Genomic DNA, 14301 nt, shown 5'->3' on the forward strand with positions numbered 1-14301 from the left:
GGTGGATTGAGATTCTATGAAGATAATAAAATCTCACGTAGACTATTCATCTTATCAATAATAATTTAATTTTTGTGCATTGCATTAGAAAAATATCTTTCCTCTACTCTTGTAATAAGGGCTCTATTTTTAGATATCACAAAATTATATCTTTGGTCCAAGACTATTCTCCCATGGTTCATATCTTTTTGTTTATATAATGTTGACTACCTTTTAAAAATTGTTTTACATACATCTTGAATTTACTCAAATCTTCAGTCCAAATGTCTTCTAAGTCCATGTTGTAATTCTCTTGTACATGAAGACCGTTGTTTCTTTGTCCTCATCATTTACGTCAAAATAAATTAATCCTCGTAAAAAAATTCTAACGGCAATGTCAAGGAATTTTTGAAACATATGTCTTTGAACTTGTTTAGCTTCAGCCTTTGAAAACCTCCCATAATTTAACTTTTCTTCCATTGGTTAATGTTGCATACCAAATGGTGATTGTGTCCTTAGCTGATATTTATGGTTCAGTTTTGTTATTGATCATTGATCTTAGTTGACTGATCATAATATATTAATAAAAATCAAATTACATGGTAATCAGTAAATTGGTGAACAAGACAGCAACAAATTCAAAGTTTAGTGATGATAATCAGTAACAAATTCAACTCTGATGATTCTTTGCAACAAAAGAATTTAACTAAATATCATTCTTAATCACATGTCTAACAAAAATCAGTCATTCCAATTACATGGTAATTACAATATGCAAATTGGAATCCAAGATATGCAGAGGCGCATTCATAAGCAGTGCTAGTTTTTGATTGTGTAGTTTTTGATTGTGAATGGCGGCTCATCACGGTGAGCCAGAAAAATCCGCCATAAAGTTATAGCGGAAAATGGTGGAAATGGCGGCGGATTACCTAAAAAAATAAACATATGTACAAAAAAAACTTGCACGAAAATTGCTAATATAATAAACTAAAAAATCTATCTATATAAGCAACTTTTTAGTCATTAAGTATCCAATTAATGTAGCAAATATAGTAGCAAATTTAGCAAATAAACATAACATTAAGTTCAAATCATTAACTCAAAAAGTCATAGGTACCCACAAAATAAAAGACATAAAACATAAAAACTATAAACTATCTAAATTTTAGCTCTCATCAAATTTATCCAAATTAACACGGATTGATGGAGGTACACCTGCTGCATCAAGGGAACAATTGGTTACAGATTTCCAGAAAAAGGATTCTACCAAGGCTGCTGTGATATGGTATTCTCTGTTGCGCATTTCTTCCTCGTGTTTCCATTATAAGAATTTTTTCTGTTGTATTGGTTAATATTTTGCTTGAGATAATGATTTGATGTGACATGTTATCATTCAGTTATCCATTAAAGCTGGAGGAGTTGGATTAACTTTAACTGCTGCAAGCACAATTATCTTTGACTGTCCTGGACTCCAGGTGACCTAATTCTGGCCGAAGATCGAGCTCATAGAATTGGCTAGTATTCTCACTCTCATGAAGTAGAAAGGAGAGAGCTGTTACTAGTTGCATGACAATAAGAAAACAGATAATATCTCATGAGGTCTTACTTTTTTTAGCAAAGGCAACATGCACTGTTATGGTTCTTTGACTAATTATTTCTTGTTTCCAGGTCACTTCAGTAAATATATACTACTTGCTGGCAAATAATACGGTTGATGACATCATATGGTAGGTGCTGTCAGTTCTGCAGTCTGTCGTTGCTTGGTATAGTGTTGACTTAACATTTATTTTGCATTGACGATCTTCTATATTTTTACATCTTAGGGATGTGGTGCAATTCAAACTGGTTAATTTGGGGCAGGTACATCTCTACATCATCTTGGAACTATCATATGTAATGCAAAATGAACATAATGCTTAGTTTCATATGGTAAAATAAACTGGTGGTTCTATTCTGGTTTATATTTATATTTTGTCAAAATTTGAAGTCTGAGGTGGTAGTCTTCAAGGCCGAGTTGGATAAAGGGTTTGAATGTGGAGCTTGAATCCAAGAACAAGAAGCTCAGTGAGGATCTTGCTGCTGCTGAAGCTAAGATGGTAGTAGCTGTTGGTACCAGTGGCAAGGTATGAGAAGCTTTGATTGATTTGTTTTCTTTTGATGTGTTTTACCTCAAAGCATGGAATGTGTCATAATTCGTTGTTACTTATCTTGTTTTTCTCTTTATGATATAAAGGGTGGTTAATCCATGTCTTAAGAGTCATCAATCACTATCTGAAATAGTTTCTTTATTTCAATGGTTTCAACTTTCAATTCATATGGTGGAATAAAAATGAGATTATATATTTTAATTAAACATATATATATAATCTCATTTTTGTTCCATATGAATATGAATAGATGCTGCCTACATGGACATTGAAGAAGTCTTAAAGTTTGTTGATGGGCTTGTTGGTGAACTATCCTCATTGGTACATTTCTCAGAAAATTATTGATCTGGTGGGCCAATGGCTCTTTATATGTTACTTCATTAATCATTTTTAAGTTATTATAATTACTATATGTAAAACCATTGTTTTAATAGATTTTCTGAGAATTTCTGAGAGGGTGAGCCTTGGTGCAACAGTTTAGAGTCTTGTGATTTCTGACTTGGAAATCAAGGATTATAATATTTGAAAATGGATAGAATTTTCTACTTTGCTTCTTCCTGGCTTTGTCTTATGTATTCTACAGGTGGATGAGCGTGCTGTCTTGAAACATTTCAAGTGGTCTGAGAAGAAAGCCGATGCGATGCAAGAGGCTGCGGTTGAGTATCAGGAGCTTAAGCTATTAGAACAGGAGATTTCCTCCTACATGGATGACCCCGACATTCCATGTGGAGCTGCTTTGGAAAAAATGGCCAGCCTCTTAGACAAGTAAGATTTATGTCAAGATAATAGTATTCCTATTTAATAATCTTCTTATGCCTTATTTCATCTCATTGTGATAGGTCTGAACTGAGCATACAAAGGCTAATCAAGCTGCGAAATTCTGTCATGCGTTCGTACCAAGCCTACACATTCCAACCGCTTGGATGCTCGATTCGGGGATAATTAGCAAGGTAAATTTCTTATTCACATATTTTTAATCTGAAGTGAGAACAAAGATTGAAATATGGTAAATGGTTTGCTTTACAGTTATCATTACTCTGGTAGTAGTGGAATAATTATAGTTGGTGATTATCCGAAATTTATCGACATAGAACTTGATCTAGTAGTTGATTCACTGATCTGTTTGTTTTTACACATTATATGCACACGTTTCGATTCTCAAATCACATGTATTTTCCTAGAGATATATCATTTCTTCTCTTGGAAGATATTGTTCCTTCAATTGTTAACTTTGTAGATTAGTAATAGTAAAGTGTATTCACAAATTTCACACTCATATAGTAAACTTCAAAGCTGCAATTATAAAACTTGATGAAATAAATACACAATCCATGCAGATAAAGCAGGCTTCCATGACTCTAGCCAAGATGTACATGAAAAGAGTGACAATGGAGCTCGAATCCAACTGGAACACAGACAGAGAATCTAGCCAAGATTCTCTTCTGCTTCAGGGGGTTCATTTTGAATACAGAGATTATCAGGTAACATTTGACATCTCTACGGGTATCAAATTCTCGAGTTAACTCATACTTTTACAAACTTACAAGTTTAGGTCACGAAATCGAGTCTATGCACTGTCGAACTAAATTTTTTGACATCTTGATTGTTGTAGTTTGCTGGAGGCCTAGACTCGGAAACACTGCGCTTTCGAAGAGATAAGGCAACGCGTGCCGGGACACCTTGCAGCAGGGTCTCGAGAACCTTTGGCTGGCATACCAATGGCAATCATCATGAAAAGCCATTGATTTTCTTCTACTATGCTCTTTTGGACTCTTGGTTGTCACCACCAAAAGCTGGAATACTAACATTCATTACTATTATTCTTTTTTGTTTTCCTCCTTATCTATCTCCCTCCAATGGTCCCAAAATAGAAGAGATAACAAAAATGGAGAAACACCACCATATTCACATCACAATCATGCATGAGATGAGGTTGATCTTTATGAAGAGGGAATGGCTAATATGCTATCAAAATGGTTACAAACTAGCAGCTTCCAAGATCAACATGTTACAATATAGGAATAGGATATTAATAGTTCAGTGTTATTAAATTTCCAACAGTGAATTTGTTTGGTGTATGTACAATGTACTTGTGTTTATTGCTGTAATAACAATAAATAATTAAGAGGAAAAGTGTTTACTTAGTTTATAGCAGTGATGTTCAATATGTAGTGCCTGTAAAGAACATTTTGAAACGTTTACTAAGCATGCTCTGTACATTATCACCTGAACGTTATACATTTTAAGGATTACTTATCCTAAAAATCTTGTAAATTTAAAATTTAAAATAGCACTAATAACAAATTAAAAGTAAAATCTAAAAGAGTCAAATATTTGCCTCTTAAAACGTACCGTTTCCAAACGTGTACTTTCAAATGGTTACAGGTCATTAAATTTGAACACGTGGATCCACGTGTCTCAACCTGTCATCCATAATTAGCTCAGGATGCATACTCGCGGTAACCAACAGCAGATTTCAAATTTATCCATATGGTAGTTGAAAGCCATATCGAAATTAACACATGCCAGCACGCGCAACACAAAAATCCATGCCACGTCCCCAAAAACGAATAATGAATTGCCACGACATCACAAATAGAAATCAATTTCTTCATAGCAGCTTCAAACAAAAAGAAGAGAGATAGCAGACTGTGATAGCAGACTGTGGCTTTTGGGATGGGCTAGTGTAGATTTGGAGTTTTCAGTGGAGGAGAGAGTTGTTCCAGTGGGAGTTGGACTTAGTACACCAGCTTCATGAGATCTTACAGTCATTCAAGCTTACAAATGGGAGGGAAGATAGTGTGGTATGGAAATTTGATAAAACAGGTGACTACTCAACAAAATTCTTTGTGCGAGTGATGCAGGAGGAAGTCCTACCGGAGGAGGTTACCAGCTATAGCTTCACTAGTGCTGTTTGGAAAGGATTTGTCCCCCCGAGGTTGAACTCCTTTCTTGGTTTGCGTTAGTCGGAAGGGTCAACACAAAGGATCGACTGTGCAGATTACGAGTTATTGACCAGCAGGACAATAGGTGTCTTCTCTGTGGTAAGCCTGTGGAAACCGCGTATCATCTGTTTCTTAGTTGTGAGATTACATGGCAGGTGTGGTGTGCTTGGCTAATGGCCTTTCAACAAAGGTGGAGCTTTCCGGGTACTTTGAAGGAACATTTTGAGAGTTGGACGAGCTTTACAGGAAGGAAGGTAGATAAGAAGAGATGGTTCACTGGATTCTTTGCTGTTATCTGGAAAATTTGGCTAGAAAGGAATGACAGGCTCTTTCGAAATAAGAGTTCAAGAGTAGGGGACATTATTAACAGATCGTTTACGTTCTACGAAGAATGGAGTGGTGCTAAGCCCTTTGGGTGTTGATGGCCGGGTCACAGTGTCTAGGAGTTGTATGTTATCTTGTTTTATTCTTACTATAGCTTTGTTATCTGCTCCACTCTATTGTGTTGAGCTCCCTTTGATTCAAAAAAAAAAAAACAAAAAGAAGAGAGTCAAAACCACAGAAGAGAGAAAAGGAGAATTCGATTCCTAATTAATTCTCACTGTCAACGATGGAGGTTTCCGGCACTGTTCTAAGGAATATCACGTGCCCTTCCTTTTCCATGCACGTGAGTTCCCGTCGTGGTGGTGGTGGTGGTTGCGTTTCGGTGCCGGTGTGGAAAAAGGCGGTGGTGCGTTGTTGCTGCGGGTTCAGTGATTCGGGGCATCTCCGGTATTACGGGGACGAGAAGAAGAAGAATGAGAAGGGAACCGCTGTGTTGAGCACCAAGAAGAAACTCAAGATGCTGAAGAAACGTGTCCTTTTCGATGATCTTTAAGGAAACCTAACTTCGGTAACTTAATTATTTTTACATATTGTTGCTTTATGTTTGGACTGAAATTTACTTGCATAGAGTTGAAATAAAATTTAACAGGTTTAGAATAATGCATTTGAATATGCAATACCATTGATTATTTAGTGAATTTGGGTGTGTTTGGTAAACATGTTGAAAGCACAAGGAGCTCGTTCAATCTTCTTAAAAGCTGCAATTTTGTTTGGCTAATTTTTTCCCAAAGATGATTCTGGATTTGAACTGCCGTTCAGAAGTAATAAATTGTAAATTGTAGCTTTTTGCTCTCACTTGATAAATTAAAAAATTAATTGATATTTTATCAATTCTGCCATTCAATCTCATTTACAAAAAAAATACAAAAAATAATCATAAGAGTTCTTGAATTTTTTCCATGGCTATGCTTTACAAACAAATATTTTTTTAATATTATTATTAGTATTCTTTGTTAACTGCATGTTATTGTTGTTGGCCTTTAAGTGATTAACAGAGTCTCAGGTTTTTATTCAATGGCAAATTTAATTATTGTTGTTTTGTTTTTACACAGGATGCTACTGAGGTTTTGATGAAGCAGCTAGAGCAAGTAAGGGCAGAGGAAAAGGAATTGAAGAGAAAAAGGAAGCAAGAGAAGGAGGCAAAACTCAAAGCCTCTAAGATGAACACCAACCCTGATTGCGAATCGTCATCGTCATCATCTGAATCTGAATCAAGTGAGAGTGAATGTGACAATGAGGTGGTTGGCATGAAGAAGAACATGAAGGTTGGTGTTGCCGTTGCCAATTCCCCACCAAAGGCAGAAACCATGATATATACACCTCTCTTGTTGCCTGAGGATGTTAGTGCTAATGACCATCATCATAAGGCCATGGAATTATTCTCTAGAAACAATGACATATCAGTTGGAAGCATTAATGGTAGCCTTAAGAATGAGAGTACTGCGGTTATTATCACTGAATCTATTCCTCAGAAGAGGATTGAGGTATGCATGGGAAACAAGTGCAAGAAATCAGGATCTATTGCATTGTTGCAAGAATTTGAGAGAGTGGTTGGTGCTGAAGGAGGTGCTGCTGCTGCTATTGTTGGATGCAAGTGCATGGGGAAGTGCAAGAGTGCACCTAATGTGAGGATACAGAACTCTACTGCGGATAAAATAGCTGAGGGGTTCAATGATTCAGTTAAGGTTCCAGCTAACCCTCTTTTCGTTGGGGTTGCATTGGAGGATGTTGAAACCATTGTGGCTAGATTCTTGCGCGAGAATCAGGAAAGTACTAATGAATAGTTTGCTGGTATGCTGTTTGGAAAATTGTACATATGTAGTGCCAGTACCCTTAAATAATAACCGGGTCTATTTTTGAGATTTTTATTCAACCCTAAATCTAATGAAATCACACCAAATTAGTCCTAAAGTGTTCGGATTCGGACCAAATCTTTAGGTCGGGTCGAGTCATGTACACCCCTATGTAGAGAAAAAGAAAAAGAAGGGATTTTTTGGCATGATACGGGCCGAAAAACCAAACCCACATCGAAAATCCAATACTTAAGGTTATAAAAACCGGACCGATCATTAAATCGCTCTAGTTACAATAAAGCCTAATTTATTATTGAGGTAATTTAATATGTTACAGATTTACTAAGGAGAATTGAGATAAACCATAAATCCATTTTTCCATGGATTAGAATTAGAACAATCATTAATTTATCTACTATGATTTCTTATTTCTAAAAAAAAAAAAAAAAAAAAAAAGAAAGAGAAGGAGGAGGAAAGATCAATATAAAGCAGAGGTCTGTAGTAATAATCTTTATTGCTGCATCTTTTGAAATTTATCATCAAACAGTAGTAGTAGTATAATAGTTGTAGTAGTAGTAAGGGTCAATATAGTAGTAGTTTTTATGCTGCATGCTTAAGATGGTAGAAATGAAGGCGAAGATGATCCCAACTCAGTAAATTTATAGCAAGTTTTTGTAAATTTTAATGATTGATAATAAACTTTTATGTTGACATTTCATATTTTGATATTTTTTTTATTATTTGATTTTTGAGTTTATATTTTGATAAGATCATAAGACTTTAATTGATGTAGTGCTTTAAATTTAGATGATATTTTAAGGTTTATATTAGATTATAATTATGTTTTAGAGTGTTTATTTATAATTTATTTATTATTTTAATATAAAACTAGTTTATATATTATAAAATATATAATAAAAAATGTTATTTGTACACCAAAATCAGCTATCAATGTATTTGTATATAAATACATGTGTGGTTTAATTTATTTTCAATATATATTTTTATTTCAACATATATTTTATACTGGTGGTTGACTTTAGTAGTTAATTTTAGTATACACATAGCATAATCCATATATAATATAGATATACGAAATTTAATAAATATTAATAATATATAAATAACATTTCTGGCTCATTAATTTAAATATGGAAAATATTTTGGTGAATTGGGGAAAAATGGAGCAACTGTGTGTATTACACAGAGATGGACGTGTCAGATGAAATGCACAACACGCAGGGGACGTGGTGCATACAACACGTGGGGGGCGTGGAAGCTAGGTGGCATGCTGTGGTTGAGCCACCTAGGCAGCACGCAGGGGGCGTGCTGACGTGGCGGAACTTGGTTGGCCAACAGCTGCACCACGTGGGGGGCGTGCTGACGTGGCGAAGAGTGATTGGTCCAAGTGTGCACCACGTGGGGGCGTGTTAAGTGCACCGCTCTATATAAGGTAGAGCTCGATAGTGTTTTCCATACCGAGTGAGTGAGATTTGAGTGTGTTGTGAGGATTCTTTGATGCTGTTGTTGGTGTAATGGAGGACACCGCAAATTTGGTGTGTATCGTAATGGTGAGATAATACGTAATACTCATGAGGGAGTGAGGTTTGTGTCACAAAATCCGTTTTCGTTTGTGGTTCCATGCACGATGACGTTAATGGAGCTGCAGAACGGCCTATGTCAAAGCATGGAGAATGGTACGTTAATGAGAGTGAGCAGAATTCTGTACCGGAATCCAGTTGTGGTTTTTGGTGGTCTAATACAGTTTGATACCATTCCGATCACGGATGAAGCGAGTATGCAAAATATGTTTCAAATTCACCGGCAGACTTATATGAGACACCCACAGATTGAGTTGTACGTTGAGTTTGAAGCTGTAGAGGCAGTAGCGGTCCAAAATGATATAGATGTAAATGATGATATAGCTGCAGTGTACGAAGGAATGAATAGTGACAGCGAAGAGGACTTCGAAGCCACTTATGAAGCCGGCGACGAAGATGAGGATGGTGATGTGGGAGTTGAGGCAGCAGTGGAGAATGTAGTGGTTCATCCCTCGAGCAGTCAACCGATGGGCGTTCCACCTTTTATGTGTGAGTTGGATCTCGACGCCATGCATGCCCCCGAGTTTCCGGAATATGCAAACAGAGGTACGTGTTGACTAAATAAGAAGTTTTTGTTACTTTATACCTTGGACTATGCAATAAACGATGATTTCGGCTTTCTGTAGGTATTGCTGATCCTGAGGACGGAGAGTTCCGAATTGGAATGGAATACAGTTCTAGGAAGTCGGTCGTTGCAGCAATTAGAAGTTTCACTATATCTAGAGGAGTTGACTATGATGTGTATGAGTCAGAGCCACAGACATTCTATGCAAAATGCAAGATGTACGGGCGTGGATGTGACTGGCTTATCCGAGCCAGCTTGATACGGAGAAAAGGTTGTTGGGAGATACGCAGATACAACGGTAGGCACACGTGCACCATCGGAACGATTTCACAAGATCATTCCAAGTTGGACTCAGATACAGTTGCTGAGGTTATAAGGCCGTTGGTCGAGACGGACCCGTCCATCAAGGTGAAATCTATAATTGCGGAAGTCCAGTCAAAGTTCAACTATACCATCAGTTATCGAAAGGCTTGGTTGGCAAAGCAGAAGTCCGTTGCCAACGTTTTCGGTGATTGGGAGGAATCTTACCAAGCATTGCCGTGGTGGCTCTCGGTCATGGTGCAGAAGATTCATGGTTTAGTTGTCCAAATAGAAACACGACCACTCTACAATGGGAATGAGGAGGCACAAGGTGTAAAAATACTTCATCGTGTATTTTGGAGTTTCAATCCATGCATTAGGACATTCAGGCATTGCAAGCCCCTAGTTCAGGTTGACGGCACACACCTATACGGAAAATACAAAGGTACACTTCTAGTCGCTGTTGCACAAGATGGGAACCAAAACATTGTGCCTATCGCCTTTGCCTTGGTGGAAGGTGAGACAGCTGATGCGTGGCACTTCTTCCTCAGGAATCTGCGAACGTATGTTGTTAGAAAAGACGGTGTGGGTATGATCTCAGACCGGCATGAGTCAATACGGGCAGCAGTTAATCGTTCTGGTGGTGACTGGCAACCTCCAAGAGCATGGTGGATGTTTTGTATAAGACACATCGGCAGTAACTTCTTAAGGGCATTCAAAGTCCCTCACTTGCAGAAGCTTGTTGTCAATATAGGGTATTCAAGAACGGTGGAGGAGTATAATATCAACTATAAGAGGTTGGAAGAGCGAGGCGAGGCATATGCTAGGTGGTGCGATGCCATTGGACTCAGACATTGGGTATTGGCATTCGACGAGGGACATCGATGGGGCCATATGACAACGAACCTTGTCGAGTGTATTAACTCAGTGTTGAAGGGTGCCCGTAATCTACCTGTGTTGGCGCTGGTCCGAGCAACATATTATAGGTTAAATGAACTCTTTACGCGGAAGAGTGCCGAGACTCACGAACGGAAGCGTGCTGGATTTATGTACTCCGCATTTGCGCAACAGCGGATAGAAGCAAGTATGCAACAGGCTGGGAATATAGTTGTGCACCGCTTTGATAGACGAAATGAGGTGTTTGAGGTGCGCGAAATGACTACTGGAAAGGTGTTAGTTGTTGATCTAGCGCGACGGACGTGTGACTGTGGGCACTTTCAGGTTGAACGAATACCATGTCGCCATGTTATTGCTTGCTGTGCTAACCAGCGGCTCGATTGGCAGTTGTATGTGCATGATGTGTACAAGATGACGGAAGTTCGTAAGGTATATAGGTTTGAGTTCACACCATTAGGAGATCCCGAGACATGGCCTGCTTATGAGGGACCCACATTGGTCGCTAATCCCGCACTGAGGCGAACGTCTAAAGGCAGGCCCAAACTAACCCGATACCTGAATGAAATGGACTCACGTGACATGCGTGGTCCTCGGATATGCCGTCTCTGTGGTGCTCAGGGTCATAGTCGGAGTAGGTGTCCGCAGCATGCTGGACCGAGTGGTGCTGGTTCATAGTTTAGTATGGTCATGTTTGTACTTTTTAATTTGCATTTCGTCAGTTGATGCTTTTGAAATCAGACGTGTTTGTATTTTTCAAATGAATTCTATCCATTGATATCTTAATGTCTGCTTAATATTGTCATTAAATGATTTCCTTAAGTTAATATACAAAAAAGGGAACTACAGGTTACATAAGTTAACAAAGCAAACATTAAACACGAATTACATTAACTTAACTCTGAAAATAAAATCTAGATAACCTAAACCGAAGCTCACTTCTTTCCACCAAAGTACCTCAGTCCCTTACCCATAATGCCCAGACTGAACCGCGATGGAGTATACCTATCAGGTGGATTTCGCTCCGTCCGTAGGTCATATGGGTGACCTCAAACTAAGTCATCCACCCTCGGAGCTCCCGAACCACCTGCCTCTGTAGGAGCGGCCGACCCACCTGCATCTGTCGAAGCGGCCGACCCGCCTACCTCTGCTGGAGCGGATGATCCGGGGTTGAACGTGTCAACAACTGTGTATGCCCGCTGACGCTGCATAAAACCACTATCACATGACGCACTCCCTGACGTGCGGTCGGAAGTACGACCCTGCAAACCATGAGCCATATCTACTAATGCCCTATGTGGATCAGCTGACACCGACAGTGAAGGGATACCACTAAAATCTGACCAGCCACCCAAACCAGCCTCTCCGCCGCTAGAGAAGTCAAACCAATCTGTACCGGAAGGAATGGTAAGTATGGGATCATGATGCTGGCCGGACTGACAGTGGTCACTGTGCTGAGAATGGTGGCTGCTCTGAGCGTGGGGGCTGTGCTGAGAGTGCTGAGAATGGTGGCTGCTCTGAGCGTGGTGGCTGTGCTGAGAGTGGTGACTGCCCTGAGAGTGATGGCAACCATGACTGTAGGCCGGTGGCTGTGGTATATAATAAGGAATCGGCTCAAACACTGCATGCTGTGGGGCAGGTGGCTGTGGATGATGAGGAATGTAGGCCGTCAATCTCAACATATGTCCATAGGAGCGTACGTACCAATCCCGATACTCTACCGTCGGGAAAAAATCCCAGGTCGGAAGGGGTGCCGATCCCGCAATCGACTGTGTCGCCTGTTGGCCCACTCCTCTATCCATGGCCCATGCAAAACTGTCCAGTCATGTTGCTGCACTCCACGTAGAATGACGCAATGCTGATCAACTGGAATATCCCTTGCTGCCCGCGGAGGAGGTTGTGCATATCCATACTGACGCATCACTCGGTCCGCAGGGTGCCATTCGACACACTCGAACGACAACAACGGAGCAACGATGTCACACACCTCAAGATGGGGATATAACTCGTCCGGAACGATCAATCTGTGATACGGCCGCCACTCAAACTGCCACAGTATTATTGGCATATTAGAACCCTAACAATAATGGATTGAAAAACGGAACAGCTAAAATATAACTATTTACCTCTTGCATGTAGTCTATGTCATGCCTGAATGTCTCTACGATCTTGGATAACCACGCTGTGGTCCGTTCCGAATGACTTCACCTGACACATTATTAATTGAAAAAATTTAAATAAAACACCATATGTCAAACATGCATCATGAATATAACACACGACTAAAATAAGACTTATTACCTCCTAGCAACTGGTATCTCGGCGGGTGGAAGGGTTTGTCTCGGTACGGGAGCAAGACACGGCATTCGCTCCCATGCCCAAACAAACAACAGATTCAGAGGGCCATCCATCTCCTTTGTATCATATCGTGATGCACGGCATAGTGCTCTGTAAAGATGAGCGAGACAAGCTGACCTCCAACTATAAGTATGGATCTGCTCGAAATCGCGAAGCAATGGTAGATATTTCGCATGGGCATATGCGGTCGACTTGTCCGTAAATAGGGTCGACCCTAACAAACAGAAGATATGACATCTGACGTATCTCCTGATGGACTCCTCAGTATCCAACGGCTCTGCGTCTCTAATACGTCGAACCCAACCCAACTTTATATAGGACTTCGCATTATGACTGACTAATGGCTCACGACCGAATATCGCTATGCCCTGACTTTGAACGAACTCGCTACTACTATCTGTCCATCCACTGACAGGCTCTCCATCAATGGGTAGGCCGAATATATGAGCGACACCCTCTAATGTCACTGTAACCTCACCGATCGGCCATACAAAGCTGTGGGTTTCAGGCCTCCACCTTTCAACCAGAGCAGCTAACATGGGGTGAAATCCTCTTATGACTCCAATTCTAGAGACGTGGTAGAATCCCGTAGCGCGTAAGTGATTCTCCACCATTGGATTCCACGTCTGTGGTGGATCCAGTTTACGCACCAACAAATTCCTGTTAGACTGCATCAACAAAGATATATGTTACATTAATTAAATAATAATCCTTATAAAAATATACATGCATAAAAAAAATACATAAAAAATAAAATAATTTAAATACAGCAAAAAAAAAAATTTGTTTACTTACATAAATAGGATGATCCAAATAGTTGATAATATGTTCTTCAAGCGCCAGATAATTACGTACCATTTTTTTTAATCCTTTAAACTAATATTCTTTTTCTTTCCACGTATAAACTTAACTCACCACTATTCACTACTACTTACTATACTCTCCTCACTAATACTACCTACAGACTAACCCACTTCCTTCTCTCCTTCCCCCTTATATTTTTTGCTTCAGCTCAAACACTACCATGAATGGGAGGAGAAGAAGAGAGCCCAACGCATGCATATATACATGGAGCATCACTGGCGCTGGTTCCCGGGGTGGGGGGCTGTCTCCTGCATGCAACTATACTCTCCTCACTAATACTACCTACAGACTAACCCACTTCCTTCTCTCCTTCCCCCTTATATTTTTTGCTTCAGCTCAAACACTACCATGAATGGGAGGAGAAGAAGAGAGCCCAACGCATGCATATATACATGGAGCATCACTGGCGCTGGTTCCCGGGGTGGGGGGCTGTCTCCTGCATGCAGGCAGGACTGCAACACGCCCCCCGCG

The 14301-nt window shown here is 39.7% G+C and overlaps 3 protein-coding genes and 1 pseudogene across 16 annotated transcripts in view; 3 read left to right on the forward strand and 1 right to left on the reverse strand.

Annotated features, from left to right (window-relative positions):
• LOC107624889 overlaps positions 1-4287 on the forward strand; it is a 10237-nt gene extending 5950 nt beyond the window's left edge. For 3 of the 14 annotated variants that reach the window (XR_002357114.1, XR_002357116.1, XR_002357113.1), the window contains 8 exons: positions 1189-1264; positions 1377-1706; positions 1803-1839; positions 1967-2102; positions 2710-2891; positions 2966-3076; positions 3464-3607; positions 3739-4287. Coding sequence is in view for 2 of the 14 variants with exons in the window: in XM_021115534.1 (XP_020971193.1) it covers positions 3050-3076; positions 3464-3607; positions 3739-4176 (609 nt within the window). In the remaining 12 variants the exon portion in view is untranslated. Of the gene's footprint in view, positions 1-6; positions 1265-1376; positions 1707-1802; positions 1873-1958; positions 2103-2376; positions 2476-2709; positions 2892-2965; positions 3077-3463; positions 3608-3738 lie in introns of those variants that run through there. The other 11 variants (XR_001616997.2, XR_001616998.2, XR_002357119.1 and 8 more) reach the window with 11 other exon arrangements.
• LOC107628175 lies at positions 5629-7290 on the forward strand (annotated as a pseudogene).
• LOC107626819 lies at positions 8897-11286 on the forward strand. Its single transcript, XM_016329716.1, has 2 exons — positions 8897-9395; positions 9476-11286. Exons 1-2 carry the CDS (start codon positions 8897-8899, stop codon positions 11284-11286), a joined length of 2310 nt encoding a protein of 769 aa, XP_016185202.1.
• LOC107626818 (protein lozenge-like) lies at positions 11658-12290 on the reverse strand. Its single transcript, XM_016329715.1, has one exon. It carries the CDS (start codon positions 12288-12290, stop codon positions 11658-11660), a length of 633 nt encoding a protein of 210 aa, XP_016185201.1.

This window comes from Arachis ipaensis, chromosome B02 (genome assembly GCF_000816755.2).
Source record: "Arachis ipaensis cultivar K30076 chromosome B02, Araip1.1, whole genome shotgun sequence".
Classification (NCBI taxonomy): Eukaryota; Viridiplantae; Streptophyta; class Magnoliopsida; order Fabales; family Fabaceae; genus Arachis; species Arachis ipaensis.

Excerpts from the sequence above, each read along its gene's own strand:
- LOC107626819 (XM_016329716.1), top strand. The coding sequence starts at position 8,897 with ATGACGTTAATGGAGCTGCAGAACGGCCTATGTCAAAGCATGGAGAAT. Across the intron at positions 9,396-9,475 it reads TCCGGAATATGCAAACAGAG|GTATTGCTGATCCTGAGGAC; the intron begins GTACGTGTTGAC and ends GGCTTTCTGTAG.
- LOC107626818 (XM_016329715.1), bottom strand. The coding sequence starts at position 12,290 with ATGTTGAGATTGACGGCCTACATTCCTCATCATCCACAGCCACCTGCC.